The sequence below is a fragment of the Eleutherodactylus coqui genome, chromosome 8 (genome assembly GCF_035609145.1).
Source record: "Eleutherodactylus coqui strain aEleCoq1 chromosome 8, aEleCoq1.hap1, whole genome shotgun sequence".
Classification (NCBI taxonomy): Eukaryota; Metazoa; Chordata; class Amphibia; order Anura; family Eleutherodactylidae; genus Eleutherodactylus; species Eleutherodactylus coqui.
This window is the reverse complement of record NC_089844.1, coordinates 77759133-77775247: the sequence shown is the minus strand read 5'-3', so window position 1 is coordinate 77775247 and position 16115 is coordinate 77759133. Positions and strand designations below refer to the sequence as shown.

General features: G+C 47.2%; 1 protein-coding gene across 5 annotated transcripts in view; it reads right to left on the bottom strand.

Moving 5' to 3' along the window:
- The window catches only part of FASTKD1 (FAST kinase domains 1), a 45192-nt gene that overhangs the window by 1184 nt on the left and 27893 nt on the right, over positions 1 to 16115 (bottom strand). For 4 of the 5 annotated variants that reach the window (XM_066575896.1, XM_066575894.1, XM_066575897.1 and 1 more), the window contains exons 10-12: positions 6083 to 6211; positions 5431 to 5562; positions 2937 to 3041 (exon numbers count right to left, since the gene is read on the bottom strand). In XM_066575896.1, the coding sequence (XP_066431993.1) occupies positions 2937 to 3041; positions 5431 to 5562; positions 6083 to 6211 (366 nt within the window). Of the gene's footprint in view, positions 1 to 313; positions 379 to 2936; positions 3042 to 5430; positions 5563 to 6082; positions 6212 to 16115 lie in introns of all 5 variants that reach the window. The other variant, XM_066575898.1, reaches the window with a different exon arrangement.

Genomic DNA, 16115 nt, shown 5'->3' with positions numbered 1-16115 from the left:
CTAGGGCGTTGGACCTCCTTTGACCTTCAGAGCCGCAGTAATTCTTTATGGCGTAGGTTTCACTAGGTGTTAAAATTATTCTACAGGAATATTGACCCATGTGGACATGAAGCTTCTTGCTGTTACTGCATATTAGATGGAGGTACTGATATGTTCTGAAAGCTGATGGGAAGGGTTCATTGATTCATGCTGCTTGGGCCAAATTCTGACCTCCCATCAGCATGGTGCCACAGAAATCTGGATTCATCTGACCAAGCCATTTTCCACTTCTCAGTGATCCAATTTTGCACTATTTTGCCCACTGGATTCTCACCTTTGTGTTTCTCTTAGACCGCAATGGCGCTGGAGCTGGTCGTCTGCTGTTCAAGCCCAATTGTGCTAAGCAACAATGAGTTGTGCATTAGTACATGTTGATTGAAGCACCAGCATTGTAAATGGCTGCAATTCACTTGACTGTGCGCCAATAGTCCGTCAGAAAGATTTTGTTTAACATCTAATGCCTTTTGTCAACAAGTTGCTTACGCCCACAAAATCCCCTTTCGTTGGATGTTTTTCCTCGATCACAGCATTCGCGGTATACTCTTGATATTATTGCACAATTTTGTGCCCACCTTCCACTGAACTTGAAAATCAAGCACAAATCACACCCCAACATAGTCCCTACACTCCAAAATACTCACTGTCACCACTGCTGGAATACTTGGCAGAAGCCCCCGAGATGCATTCACACACTGCTTTCCAGCAAAGGGTTAAAACTATCGAAGGCTTAAAAAGTTCAGAGCAACAAGGGCCAAACGCATCAAAGTTTTTAGACAATGACAGCTCAGTGATATGTTCAGGACATCCTCCAGCCACATGTGTTCCTCTCATGGCGGCTTCCAAGAGGCATTTCCCAGCAGGATAGTGCTTGGCCGCACACATTAGGGGATCACAGGAATGTCCCCACAATATTGTCACACTTTTGTGGCCTCCTGGTCATCAGATCTATCGCAAATAGAATATGTACAAGACCACGTGGGACGCTAACTTCAACAGCCTAAGAGTTTGCACAACTTAAAGGCTCGGTTACAGTAAATGTGGAGCGATATGCTGCAGGATACAAAACAGAACCTGTATGCCTCCATGCCACATCTTACATCCAAGCTAGACGTGGTACAACAGGGTACTAGAGCCTCTATGCCCGCCTGTATCACATCTTGTATCCAGGTTAGAGGCGGTACAACAGGGTACTAGAGCCTCCATGCCCATCCGAATCACATCTTGCATCCAAGGTAGAGGCGGTCCAACAGGGTACTAGCAACTCCATGCCCACTTGTATCACATCTTATATCCAAGCTAGAGGCGGGACAACAGGGTACTAGAGCCTCTATCCCACCCATATCACATTTTGTATCCAGACTAGAGGCCACCCAACAGGATACTAGAGCCTCCATGCCCATCCGTATCACATCTTACATTCAAGCTAGAGGCGGTACAACAGGGTACTAGAGCCTCCATGCCCACCCATATCACATCTTTTATCCAAACTAGAGGCGGTACAGCAGAGTATTAGAGCCTCCATGCCCACCAGTATCATATCTTGTATCCAAGCTAGAGGCGGTACAACAGGGTACTAGAGCCTCCATGCCCACCTATATCATATCTTGTATTCAAGCTAGAGGTGGTACAACAGGGTACTAGAGCCTCCATGCCCACCCGTATCATATCTCGTATTCAAGCTAGAGGTGGTACAACAGGATACTAGAGCCTTCATGCCTGCCTGTATCACATCTTGTATCCAAGGTAGAGGTGGTACAACAGGGTACTAGAGCCTCCCTTCAAGGGGCCAGTTTTCCACAATAAATTAGCCTTTTGCTTTGATATTGTAATCACTTATATCAATGTTCTAATCACATGGAAAGTTTCATTGCATTCCAACAACTCCTTCTAGGGGCTTCATTTATTGAAATGAGTGTATATACAGTCACAATGCATGTTCATCAAACCTGGCCCCAGCTAGTCTAGCACCGATGACCAGACCACGTTGAAGTTGCTTAGATTGCTGCATTTTCCATTTTTAGTCTGGAGTCACATTGAAAACGGCCAAAGGAAAACTTGCTCACTTGTTTTTATGCTGCACTCCGGGGTCACGTGTCTAATTTCCACACAGCAAAATGCTAATCATGAATGGTCTGGTGTCTCCAATTATGTGTCTATTCAGTGTATATAAACAGTATATGTGATTTGGAGATCTGCATCAGGGGAAAAAGCTCCAAATCCTATAAATTATATATCAGGATTTATAAGTCAGTACAGATATTTAAACTTTTTTCGAAAAAAAAATGGTGTTCAAGGGTGGACTTTGGCTGTCAGTCTCCTACTCTATGACGACGTAACCCACCCGTCCTACCAAATGCCTCACTGCCTCTGATGTAGCTCACCCACCCCCTATGTACCTCCCCATACATCCAACACCTTACTGCCCTCCTGCTTTATAACTTGCTGCCTGCAGTTTGGGCAGCATGTTCCAGCTGACAGATTCCCTTTAAACATCCTTGTGTTTCAAAAAGAGAACCATAAACTAAGTCATGCTGCTCATACACCAAGTTCACTGGAGTCCGGAGAGGTATTTCGTATATTTATCCGTCTCCATGATCCAGCATTGCCACCCCCGAAAGTCAGAGTGTGCCATGCAGCCGAATCATTGACTGCACACTGGGCACACGCAATGCCGTAGCAATCAATTGGAGTACGCGTGCACATCCTGCAGGCATTAGTCCTGCTGCACAGTCCGGCTTGACTTTCGGGGATTACAGCATTGAATCAGAGAGCCGGATAAGTATACGAAATACTTGTCTGGACTCCAGGGAATCTGCCATATGAGCACCATAACTTAGTTCATGTTGCTCATACCTGATGACAGTTTCCCTTAAACATAATTGATAGTGAAATCTTACCTATAGAATAAAAGTACGGTGTTGTTACCAAGAACTTTGTATAATGCTTTCCTCCTAAAGTTTCCTCCAACACCTCCTGAAGCCACGTGTTTATGGAATTCTGCTCTATAGAAGAAAATTGCATATGTGTTAGGAGGAGACTTGCGGTTGCTGGAGGGGGCATGCGGCGCAGGCGTGGCGGCGTGCCCGGGACCGTCGGGGGCTACTGTGGTGTCGCCTGGTCGGGCTGGTGTCCGGTCTGCGGTCAGGCGTGGTTTCTGCAGCGCTGCTGGGCAGGGCCTCTGCGGCTAGGCTTGGAGTTCACCTGTTAGGGGACGCGGCCGGAGGAGGGCCGGTCTATATGCATTACCGGCCAGCATGTCATCAAGTCCTACCCCGACCTAGACAAGGCTTATGGTATTTAACTCCACAGACACTGTCAGTCCCTGCCAACACCTGCTCAGGTTTCTCTCCCAGTCTGCTGACCCGGTTTTTCTCTGACTTGGATTTAGCCTGTTCTTTGTTTGTTACTAGGCGCTCTAGTCCACGGTTATTGGTACATTTGTCTCTCTGATTAGTTGGTTTCTCCTGTCCTTGTCCTGGGGTCCCCATCAGTGCAGAGTAGGGACTGCCGCCGAGTTGTCGCCCTGGGGTTTAGCCCAGGGGGGAAAGTAGGTAGGGACAGGGGAGAGGGTTGGTTGTTAGGGACTTCCAGTCTTCCGTTCCTAACCGACCCTGACAATATGTTTTTTCACAAGGATACACTGTGTCTACTGCAATACGTATCTAGTCAGTATTGTTTTACATATTCTTTGGCGCACTAAAAAAAAAAAAATAAATAAAAAAAAAAGACTACTTTGATAGTAATGTTGCAACTACACGTTCCACGACCATAAAAAATGAGTTTAAAAATAAAAGCAACTAATTGCAGTAAATAAATTAATGACATGCTGGCAAATATATGTCGTATATATGTATAGACATACATACACACAATGCAATCAAAATGTATAATCTTGCAGCGGTTTTCAAACAAGCAATCAAACTAGACTAGGTTAAATAGCTTAACACTAACATACCAAGTGGATTCTCCAAATTCAAAACACAAAATTCTACTTTTAATGACTACTGCAGTTTCAGAATTATTCAGCCCCTAAACAGTATCCCTCATAAGAATACAAATTTGCAAATCAGACATCATCTCAAGCATACCTGATACAACTAATCAAAGGCTTCATTAGTTGCATCAGGTGTGCTTGAGAAAAAATGCATTAAATACCTTGATGACTGGATACAGCTCTGTGGACTGTGATGATTAGAAATATGGCCAAGTTTAGAGAAGAGATTATTGCCTTGCAAAAACATGGAAAAGGATACAAAAAGATAAAAGAGGCACTGAATGTTCCCAGAGATACAGTTGGAAGCATTGGTTACAAGTTCTAAGTTAAAATGAACACTGGCTGCACCACCTGTATGTGGCAAAAAAAAAAAAAAAGGGATCTATCACACGCTGTCACCAGATTCCTGAGAAGGCAAATGGGTAAAAACCCTCAAGTGACTGTAAAAGACCCGCAGCAAAAGTTGGTGAAAGCAGGCATTGAGGTTTCTGTTTGCATAGTAAGGCGCATACTAAATGCTGAAGATCTTCATGCCTGAACGCCAAGACTTACACCTCTACTGAATGACCCAATTGCACAAGAAAAGTAAGCTCTAATACTCCTTTCTGTGAATCGCTAAATAAAACTGGAACCTTTCCAGCCTATGGACAACGAGGAGGAAGAATAAAGCATACGCTGAAAAGAACCTCCTGCCTGCAGTGAAGCATGGCAGTGGCTCAGTGATGCTCTGGGGCAGCTTTGTTCTCTGTCACTACCTGCAGGGTGTGAAAGGCAAGATGGATTCAATCAGATATCAGGAAATCCTAGGAGAAAGCGTCATGCCTTCTGTGAGGAAGCTGAAGCTTGGGTGTCATTGGAACTTCCAATGGATCAATGATCCCAAGCCTACGTCAAAGTCCACCAAGGCTTGGTTTCAGAAAAAGTCCTTGAAGATTCTGGAGTGGTCGTCACAATCACCTGACTTGAACCCCATCTTTGGTGGGATGTGAAGAAGATGGTTGAAGCAGACAAACCCAAGCATGAGTGAACTGGAGGCCACTACCAATGAGGAGAGGCTAAGGCTGGCAGAAGCTGGTGTCGGGCTGTGCATCATGTTAGCAGCAGGTTCTAACAGCAAAAAGTGCTCTACTAAGTACTAAAGATGCTTATCATGAAGGGGTCAAATCGTTCAAAGACTGCAGTATGTATTAAAAGTGGAATTTTGTGTTGAATTTGGAGAAACCACTTGTTATATTAGTTGTGTTGAGCTATTTAAATTGTTCTTGTTGAATTGTTTTTTTTGTAACTAGCTGAAAGTTAGTAATTTTGGTAAATCCGCTGAAATTTGCAATGGGGGTTGAATAATTTTAATTGGAACCGAATATGGCTTCAGAACTGGACAGATAGCGGCCTCTTACCCTTTTTCTTCATTTGCTGACAAAATGGTTCATGGAACCATGGAACCTGATATTCCGGGTGCTCAAGGCAAACCGCACGATTCAATTCCATAAGACAATGCCGAAAATACATGGCCTGCTCACAGGGTAAGGCTGAAATAGAATATTTTCAGGATGATTTTAGTGAAGTCATTCTCAACGTCTCTTCAAAACGCACAAGGCTAAACAGTCAATGACTAATATATTTGCAACTTGCTTCGTTTAGTGGGTCAGTCCGGTTCGACAAATACCCAACATACTGCAAGTGCAACTTAGCTAACCTTACACCTGATAACAAGGAATACCTGCGCAGTGAGGTTTGTCAAGAACACCCAACAAGGAGTGGTTTGTGGACAATGGATTTACAGCTCAGGAGCCTCTAGATACAAAATTTGGTGCAACAGACCCTGCCCATAAAATAGGCAACACCTTTAAAAGGACCCTTCAGTTCTAGTCCTGACCCATCTTTCTTAGTAAATACTACAGATAAACCATATTTATTAATAGTGTCTATAGCTTTGGTCCAAGGGCAACCATATTGGATTTTTCATACACTTTACTATAGATGTTTAATTTAAAGACTATGACAATAACCAAAAACCACAACAATAACCCAAAAAGGGAGTAAACTTACAGTTCAACTGGTCATCTAGTCGGCGTAAGAAAGTGATGTTGAATATTAAATCTATTAATTCTTTCGAAAAGTATTCTGTCAAAATCAAATTGTGACAGACCTGCATCAAGCGTGAGGGACTCAACAAATCTGTGCAAAAAAAAACAAAAACAAAAAGAGACATACTAGACATAAATTTAATCAACAACGTTTAACCCTTTCAGGACCAAGGATTATTTAAGTGCTCTGTATTAATTTGAGTTAATTTTTTATTTCATAGCCTACTTATTCAGGCCTTTCTTACAGGATCAGAATGGAACCATTAGCTTTTTAATCTATGTTTTATAGAAAAAAATGGACACAAAGTAGGGGAAAAGAATGCCAACTTTCCTCGGTTCTTTGTCCTTGTACTCTAATGTAGTTGGTAGAACAAATTATATTTACAACAAAAAATGATCGCCTAATTTCACCTTTAAAAAAAAAAAAAAAGATACCAGATAGGAATATGCTGCTTGTTCACTGAAGCAGCCATTACTGCTCAAAACCAAGAGCTCCATTAAAGGGAACCTATCACCAGCTTTAAGAAACAAAGTTCTAGCGTTCACAGAACAGGTTCTGTGGAGTCTGGGGATGTATATTTTTTATACTTACCTGGTTCCCCGTTCCACAATTGTTACCCGTGAAAGTTGGCCCATGGACAGTGCTCATCTCTGCAGGCTCTGTGCGCACTCCCATTGAAAAGCTTTTTAAAACTACTTTAGCTCAGTGTCAGTAGTAGGCGGAGGCAGACACCGATCTGGTTTTCAGATCCCGTCTACCTAGTTTTCTAGTTTAGATAAAGGTAATCACCTTTTTATTTTTTCCCTTTACCTCTTTAGGTCGGGCAACAGAAAAGGTCTCTCTGTCCTCCCCACCACGATTCAAGAGAACAGCGCCAAATTCGGCAGACCGATGCCCCTCACTCACCGACGGCCAGACTAAGTCGGAACAGACTAGTTTAAGGAGATTGGTTCTATTACGCTAGTCAATAGAGAATGGTCTGCGCCATTCAGAAGTCCCTCGATGCTCTCCAAGAGCATCAGAGGGACTTCCTGGCCTTTAGGACAGGCGACTAGAGCCCTAACCCTAGTTCTCAACTCTGTCTACTCTCCTCTGGGTATCCTCCCCTTCCAAGGATTCATCCTTTTTAACCCCTTAATGACATGGCCTATTTTGGCGTTGAGGACCAAGCGATTTTTGGTATTTTTCCATCTCCATTTTTCAAAAGCCATATCTTTTTTTTTTTTCCGTCGACGCGGCCGTATAAGGGCTTGTTTTTTGCGTGACGAGCTGTAGTTTTTATCGGTGCCACTTTTGGGTACATAGACAATATCGTAAAATTTTAATTATTTTTTTATGATAACAGGGAGAGAAAACGCATCAATTCTGACATTTTTTTTTTTTACAGCGTTAATCATGCAGCATACATGACACTAAATTTTTTCTGCGGGTCGGTACGGTTACAACGATACCAAAATTGTTATTTTTTTTTAGGTTTTTACCCTTTTTTGCAATAAAACCCCCTTTTTTTTGGAAATCTTTTTTTTTTTCTCTATAGCTGCATTCAAAGTCCTGTAACTTTTTTATTTTTCTATGGACGGAGCTCTATATGGGCTTATTTTTTGCGAGACGAGCTGTAGTTTTTATTGGTACCATTTTGGGGAATGTACGGCTTTTTTGATCACTTTTATTGCATTTTTTGTGAGGCAAAATGCTAAAAATTAGCATTTTGCCTCTGTTTTTTAGCGTTTTCTTTTACGCTTTTTGTTGTACAAAATAAAAAGCGTGTTCAACTTTTTGTACACGTCATTACGGACGCGTCAATACCCAATATGTGGTGTTTTCATTTTTTTTTACCTTTTCTTATGCTAATATTAGAAAAAGCATAAAAAAGGGGTTTTTTTACATTTTTCTTTTCTTTTCTTTTTTTTTTTTTACACTATTTGAGTCCCTCTGAGGGACTTGCAGCACTATGCCTATGATCGCTGTCATAAGGCATGGCAGGGCTACTGCTCTGCCATGCCTTATCGCTTATACAGCGATCATAGGCATAGGCAATACAGGACGCCAGTGTCTGGCGTCCTGTTGCCATGGTGACAGGCCGGGCTCTCGCGATGTTATCGCGAGAGCCGGCCGGAGACACAGAGGGAGCGCGATCCCTCTGTGAACCCTTTCCCTGCTGCAATCTACTTAGATCGCGGCAGGGAAAGGGTTAACAGCGGGGGGGGCGCATCTCAGATGCCCCCCTGCTGTTGCAGCGTGACGCGCGACTGTGACTGACAGCTGGCTCCCGCTGCGGGATAGCGCGAGATCAGTCATGATCTCGCGCTATCCCGATGACGTACCGGTACGTCATTTTGCGCGAAGTACCAGGCTCCCATGACGTACCGGTACGTCATGGAGCGGGAAGGGGTTAAAGTGGCCCGCCGTTGATTATTTTGCTGAGCTCCAACTTACCCGTGAACTACCTTTATTTTTTACCTGGCACCCTCCTGATCCAGTGCCCAGGCATTCTTTTTATTTTTCAGTCAATTCAAGTATGTGAGGCCTAATTTTTTCACAGCAACTTGTACTAATTATTGCTATAATTTTAGCATTCAACAGTTTTTTTTGTTTAATTCCATTTTTATTATTGATTTGACAGGGTCCCAAAAAAACCACCAATATTGGCTGTGTATTTTTTTTGCTTATGGTGTTCACAAGATAAATAATGAAATAGGTTTATATGTCAAGCTTTTATGGATGTGACGATACCAATAACTTTTTTTTTTTTATAAATATGACAAATTAAAATTTTATTTAACTTATTTTCAAATTTTTCTTTACCCCTCTAGGGTACCTGAACTTCAGTTAGTTGATCACTTGTACAATATACTGCACTAGGGCAGTATTGCAGTATATTTTTAATGTCAGTCTATTAAGTCCTGCCACAAACAGAGCTGAATGGACTACAAAACATGACGGCCCAGGGAGTAGAGATGAGCGAACGTACTCGTCCGAGCTTGATACTCGTTCGAGTATTAGCGTGTTCGAGATGCTCGTTCCTAGAAGCGAGTACCACGCGATGTTCGAGTTACTTTCACTTTCATCTCTGAGACGTTAGCGCGCTTTTCTGGCCAATAGAAAGACAGGGAAGGCATTACAACTTCCACCTGCGACGTTCAAGCCCTATACCACCCCCCTGCAGTGAGTGGCTGGGGAGATCAGGTGTCACCCGAGTATATAAATCGGCCCCTCCCGCGGCTCGCCACAGATGCATTCTGACAGAGATCAGGGTAAGTGCTGCTGGTGCCGGAGCTGCTATAGGGAGAGCGTTAGGAGTTATTTTAGGCTTCAAGAACCCCAACGGTCCTTCTTAGGGCCACATCTGACCGTGTGCAGTACTGTTGAGGCTGCTTTTAGCAGTGTTGCACAATTTTTTTTTTGTATATCGGCCGTGCAGAGCATTGCATCCGCAGTCTGCAGTCATTGTACAGAGTATAGGGCCAGTACTGGTGAGGCAGGGAAAGAGATATTCAGGCTATATAGGCAGTGGGCTTTTTCCAAAAAATTGATCGCCGTCATCCCGCCAGAGGAAAACAGTATACATAATATTATACGCTGCCTACAGTATCTATCTGCTGGGGGTAGTAGTCCTAATTAATACGCAGCTAAGCGTTACAGCAGGTTTGCGCAAAATTGTTTCCTGGATCTGCTGTCTCTGTTACATGATCGCCGTCATCCCACCAGAGGGAAAGAGTATACATAATATTATACGCTGCCTACAGTATCTATCTGCTGGGGGTAGTAGTCCTAATTAATACGCAGCTAAGCGTTACAGCAGGCTTGCGCAAAATTGTTTCCTGGATCTGCTGTCTCTGTTACATGATCGCCGTCATCCCGCCAGAGGGAAAGAGTATACATAATATTATACGCTGCCTACAGTATCTGTCTGCTGTATCAGTTCAGCATTTAAAAAAAATAGAAGCAAAATACTTAAGGCCTACTACTGGCCTTTGGTCACTTGACTGCTTCTGCGCTGTGAATTCCACTAGCTCAGTCATACGCACCTACGTCTCACTACAGGCGTGCGCAAAATTGTTTCCTGGCTCTGCTGTGCGTTCCGTAAGCGAAGTCAGCCTCCAACCACAGGCGAATAAGCGGCACATTTAATTACAGCGTTCTGTTTCTGCACTACTGGTAATACAGCATGCTGAGGGGTAGGGGTAGGCCTAGAGAATGTGGACGCGGGCGAGGACGCGGAGGCCCAAGTCAGGGTGTGGGCACAGGCCGAGCTCCTGATCCAGGTGTATCGCAGCCGACTGCTGCGGGATTAGGAGAGAGGCATGTTTCTGGCGTCCCCACATTCATCTCACAATTAATGGGTCCACGCGGTAGACCTTTATTAGAAAATGAGCAGTGTGAGCAGGTCCTGTCGTGGATGGCAGAAAGTGCATCCAGCAATCTATCGACCACCCAGAATTCTGCGCCGTCCACTGCTGCAACTCTGAATCCTCTGGCTGCTGCTCCTCCTTCCTCCCAGCCTCCTCACTCCATTACAATGACACATTCTGAGGAGCAGGCAGACTCCCAGGAACTGTTCTCGGGCCCCTGCCCAGAATGGGCAGCAATGGTTCCGAATCCTCTCCCACTGGAGGAGTTTGTCGTGACCGATGCCCAACCTTTGGAAAGTTCCCGGGGTCCGGGGGATAAGGCTGGGGACTTCCGGCAACTGTCTCAAGAGCTTTCAGTGGGTGAGGAGGACAATGACGATGAGACACAGTTGTCTATCACTCAGGTAGTAGTAATTGGAGTAAGTCCGAGGGAGGAGCGCACAGAGGATTCGGAGGAAGAGCAGCAGGACGATGAGGTGACTGACCCCACCTGGTTTGCTACGCCTACTGAGGACAGGTCTTCAGAGGGGGAGGCAAGTGCAGCAGCAGGGCAGGTTGGAAGAGGCAGTGCGGTGGCCAGGGGTAGAGGCAGGGCCAGACCGAATAATCCACCAACTGTTTCCCAAAGCGCCCCCTCGCGCCATGCCACCCTGCAGAGGCCAAGGTGCTCAAATGTCTGGCAGTTTTTCACTGAGAGTGCAGACGACCGACGAACAGTGGTGTGCAACCTTTGTCGCGCCAAGATCAGCCGGGGAGCCACCACCACCAGCATGCGCAGACATATGATGGCCAAGCACCCCACAAGGTGGGACGAAGGCCGTTCACCGCCTCCGGTTTGCACCGCTGCCTCTCCCCCTGTGCCCCAACCTGCCACTGAGATCCAACCTCCCTCTCAGGACACAGGCACTACCATCTCCTGGCCTGCACCTACACCCTCACCTCCGCTGTGCTCGGCCCCATCCACCAATGTCTCTCAGCGCACCGTCCAGCCGTCGCTAGCGCAAGTACGCCGCCACGCACCCGCACGCTCAAGCGTTAAACGTGCACATAGCCAAATTTATCAGCCTGGAGATGCTGCCGTATAGGGTTGTGGAAACGGAGGCTTTCAAAGGTATGATGGCGGCGGCCCCGCGCTACTCAGTTCCCAGTCGCCACTACTTTTCCCGATGTGCCGTCCCAGCCCTGCACGACCACGTCTCCCGCAACATTGTACGCGCCCTCACCAACGCAGTTACTGGCAAGGTCCACTTAACAACGGACACGTGGACAAGCACAGACGGGCAGGGCCACTATATCTCCCTGACGGCACATTGGGTGAATTTAGTGGAGGCTGGGACAGTCAGAGCCTGGGACCGCTCACGTCCTACCCACCCCCAGAATTGCGGGCCCCAGCTCGGTGGTGGTATATGCGGCGGTGTATGCTTCCTCCACTAAAACACCCTCCTCCTCCTCCTCCTCCTACGCAACCTCTGTCTCGCAATCAAGATGTGTCAGCAGCAGCACGTCGCCAGCAGTCGGTGTCGCGCGTCGTGGCAGCACAGCGGTGGGCAAGCGTCAGCAGGCCGTGCTGAAACTACTCAGCTTAGGAGAGAAGAGGTACACGGCGCACGAACTGCTGCAGGGTCTGACAGAGCAGACCGACCGCTGGCTTGCGCCGCTGAGCCTCCAACCGGGCATGGTCGTGTGTGACAACGGACGTAACCTGGTGGCGGCTCTGCAGCTCGGCAGCCTCACGCACGTGCCATGCCTGGCCCACGTCTTTAATTTGGTGGTTCAGCGCTTTCTGAAAAGCTACCCACGCTTGTCAGACCTGCGCGCACATTTCCGCAAGTCCCACACGGATGCTGCCACCCTGCGCACCCTGCAACATCGGTTTCATCTGCCAGTGCACCGACTGCTGTGCGACCTGCCCACACGGTGGAACTCTACGCTCCACATGTTGGCCAGGCTCTATGAGCAGCGTAGAGCTATAGTGGAATACCAACTCCAACTTGCGCGGCGCAGGGGGAGTCAGCCTTCTCAATTCTTTACAGAAGAGTGGGCCTGGTTGGCAGACATCTGCCAGGTCCTTGGAAACTTTGAGGAGTCTACCCAGATGGTGAGCGGCGATGCTGCAATCATTAGCGTCACCATTCCTCTGCTATGCCTCTTGAGAAGTTCCCTGCAAAGCATAAAGGCAGACGCTTTGCGCTCGGAAACAGAGGCGGGGGAAGACAGTATGTCGCTGGATAGTCAGAGCACCCTCCTGTCTATATCTCAGCGCGTTGAGGAGGAAGAGGGGGAAGAGACAGCGTGGCCCACTGCTGAGGGTACCCATGCTGCTTGCCTGTCATCCTTTCAGCGTGTATGGCCTGAGGAGGAGGAGGATCCTGAAAGTGATCTTCCGAGTGAGGACAGCCATGTGTTGCGTACAGGTACCCTGGCACACATGGCTGACTTCATGTTAGGATGCCTTTCTCGTGACCCTCGCGTTACACGCATTCTGGCCACTACGGATTACTGGGTGTACACACTGCTCGACCCACGGTATAAGGAGAACCTTTCCACTCTCATACCCGAAGAGGAAAGGGGTTCGAGAGTGATGCTATACCACAGGACCCTGGCGGACAAACTGATAGTAAAATTCCCATCCGACAGCGCTAGTGGCCGAAGGCGCAGTTCCGAGGGCCAGGTAGCAGGGGAGGGGCAGAGATCAGGCAGCATGTACAGCACAGGCAGGGGAACACTCTCTAAGGCCTTTGACAGCTTTCTGGCTCCCCAGCAAGACTGTCACCGCTCCCCAGACAAGGCTGAGTCGGCGGGAGCACTGTAAAAGGATGGTGAGGGAGTACGTAGCCGATCGCACGACCGTCCTCCGTGACGCCTCTGCCCCCTACAACTACTGGGTGTCGAAGCTGGACATGTGGCCTGAACTCGCGCTGTATGCCCTGGAGGTGCTTGCTTGTCCTGCGGCTAGCGTCTTGTCAGAGAGGGTGTTTAGTGCGGCTGGGGGAATCATCACAGATAAGCGTACCCGCCTGTCAACCGACAGTGCCGACAGGCTTACACTCATCAAGATGAACAAAGCCTGGATTTCCCCAGACTTCTCTTCTCCACCAGCGGACAGCAGCGATACCTAAACAATACGTAGCTTGCACCCGCGGATGGAAGTATTGTTCTCTATCACCATCAAAAACGTGGACCTTTTAGCTTCATCAATCTGTGTATAATATTCATCCTCCTCCTCCTGAAACCTGACGTAATCACGCCGAACGGGCAATTTTTCTTAGGCCCACAAGGCTCAGTCATATAATTTTTGTAAACAATTTTTATACGTTTCAATGCTCATTAAAGCGTTGAAACTTGCACCTGAACCAATTTTTTATTTTAACTGGGCTGCCTCCAGGCCTAGTTACAAATTAAGCCACATTAACCAAAGCGATTAATGGGTTTCACCTGCCCTCTTGGTTGGGCATGGGCAATTTTTCTGAGGTACATTAGTACTGTTGGTACACCAATTTTTTGGGGCCCTCACCTACAGTGTAATCCAATTAATTTTTTGCCCACCTGCATTAAAGCTGACGTTACCTCAGCTGTGATGGGCACTGCAATGGGATACATTTATGTACAGCCGGTGGGTTCCAGGGAGCCACCCATGCTGTGGGTCCACAGGGAGTTTTAACTGCATGTGTCCACTTCTAAAGAACCCCAGTCTGACTGGGGCATGCAGTGTGGGCCGAAGCCCACCTGCATTAAACATGACATTACCTCAGCTGTGATGGGCAATGCAATGGGATATATTTATGTACCGCCGGTGGCTTCCTGGCACCCACCCATGCTGTCGGTCCACACGGAGTTGTAACTGCATGTGTCCACTTCTAAAGAACCCCAGTCTGACTGGGGCATGCAGTGTGGGCCGAAGCCCACCTGCATTTAATCGGACGTTACCTCAGTTGTGATGGGCACTGCAATGGGATACATTTATGTACAGCCGGTGGGTTCCAGGGAGCCACCCATGCTGTGGGTGCACACAGAATTCCCATTGCGGAGTTGTACCTGCCTGTGACTATTTATAAAAAACTGCGGTCTGACTGGGGCATGCAGACACCTTGACAGAATGAATAGTGTGTGGCACATAGGTTCCCCATTGCTATGCCCACGTGTGCAGCTGAAGGCTGCGCAGGCACACTTTGGTGTGCGCTGTGGACACTGCGTCGTGCGGGGGGGGGGGGGGGGGGGGGGGTTGGGCAGCATGTAACCCAGGAGAAGTGGCAGCGGAGTGTCATGCAGGCAGTGATTGTGCTTTGTTGGAGGTAGTGTGGTGCTTAGCTAAGGTATGCATTGCTAATGAGGGCTTTTCAGAAGTAAAAGTTGTTGGGGGGGGGGGGGGGGGGGAGGGCCACTCTTGCCGCTATTGTGGCTTAATAGTGGGACCTGGGAACTTGAGATGCAGCCCAACATGTAGCCCCTCGCCTGCCCTATCCGTTGCTGTGTCGTTCCCATCACTTTCTTGAATTGCCCAGATTTTCACAAATGGAAACCTTAGCGAGCATCGGCGATATACAAAAATGCTCGAGTTGCCCATTGACTTCAATGGGGTTCGTTACTCGAAACGAACCCTCGAGCATCATGAAAATTTTGTCCCGAGTAACGAGCATCCGAGCATTTTGGTGCTCGCTCATCTCTACCAGGTAGCTTTCACTAGGCTCCAGTTGCATTGCTTGGATGAGGGTTATTATGTGGAGGGTGGGCGACACCCCTTTCCTCATCCAGCGGGCCGTAATTATTGACAGTTAACATCTGTGGTCAGATTGTTTACAGCCGGTACTCTCTTGAGCCCACTCCATACACCACCTGCGACCCCATGTGCTGTACATTTATGGCAGGTGGTCGTTAACAGGTTAAATCCAGCAATAAAACAGCCTATATTCACCCATCCTGGGTTCTCACCGCTCTAGTGTGGCATCTCCATTCAACCTATTACGTCTATTTAAAAGTTGCAGAGACTGTGAAAGTTAGGTCACAGGCTGCTGCAGCCAATCACAGATCTCAGTGGTCGACCCAAGGTCTATGATTAGCTGCAGTAGCCAGTGACATCTCAGCAACAGGCTGACTGCACCAGCTGGGTGAATAAGAGAGGCTGCACTGGAGCAGTGAGGACCCAGAAAGCCAGCACCAAGCAGAAGGCTCTCCTAGAGTGGCCGATAGAGAGATCTGCAGCGCGATCCGCCTCCATTCACTGGACGACTAGTCCTGCTGTGTGAAAGCGCAGGAACAATAGTCCTATGTAACGTAACCCTAAAAGCGATGCAATGACCATCACTGTGTAGAGTCGGTGTCTATTATATGGTGACAGCATTATTTTGAGGTATCCTAGATCTTAAAGCAGAACCGCTGGATCTAACAAAGCCAACTATTATAAAAGTTGTCTTGTAGATACGATGCCTGTGAGATAGATATATAGGGTGTGTATATATTTTTTCATTGGAGGAGGAGAATGGGTGGGGGAAGGTTGGCGATTCGTTTTGGATCTTATGCCCATAATCTTTTCAGACTTTGCAACATCCCTGGTTGCTACCGTGTTTCTCCTAAAATAAGACCCTGACTTATATTAATTGGGTGCCTTATACTCACCTAGCTGGCGCCGCCCAGGTCCCTTTTAC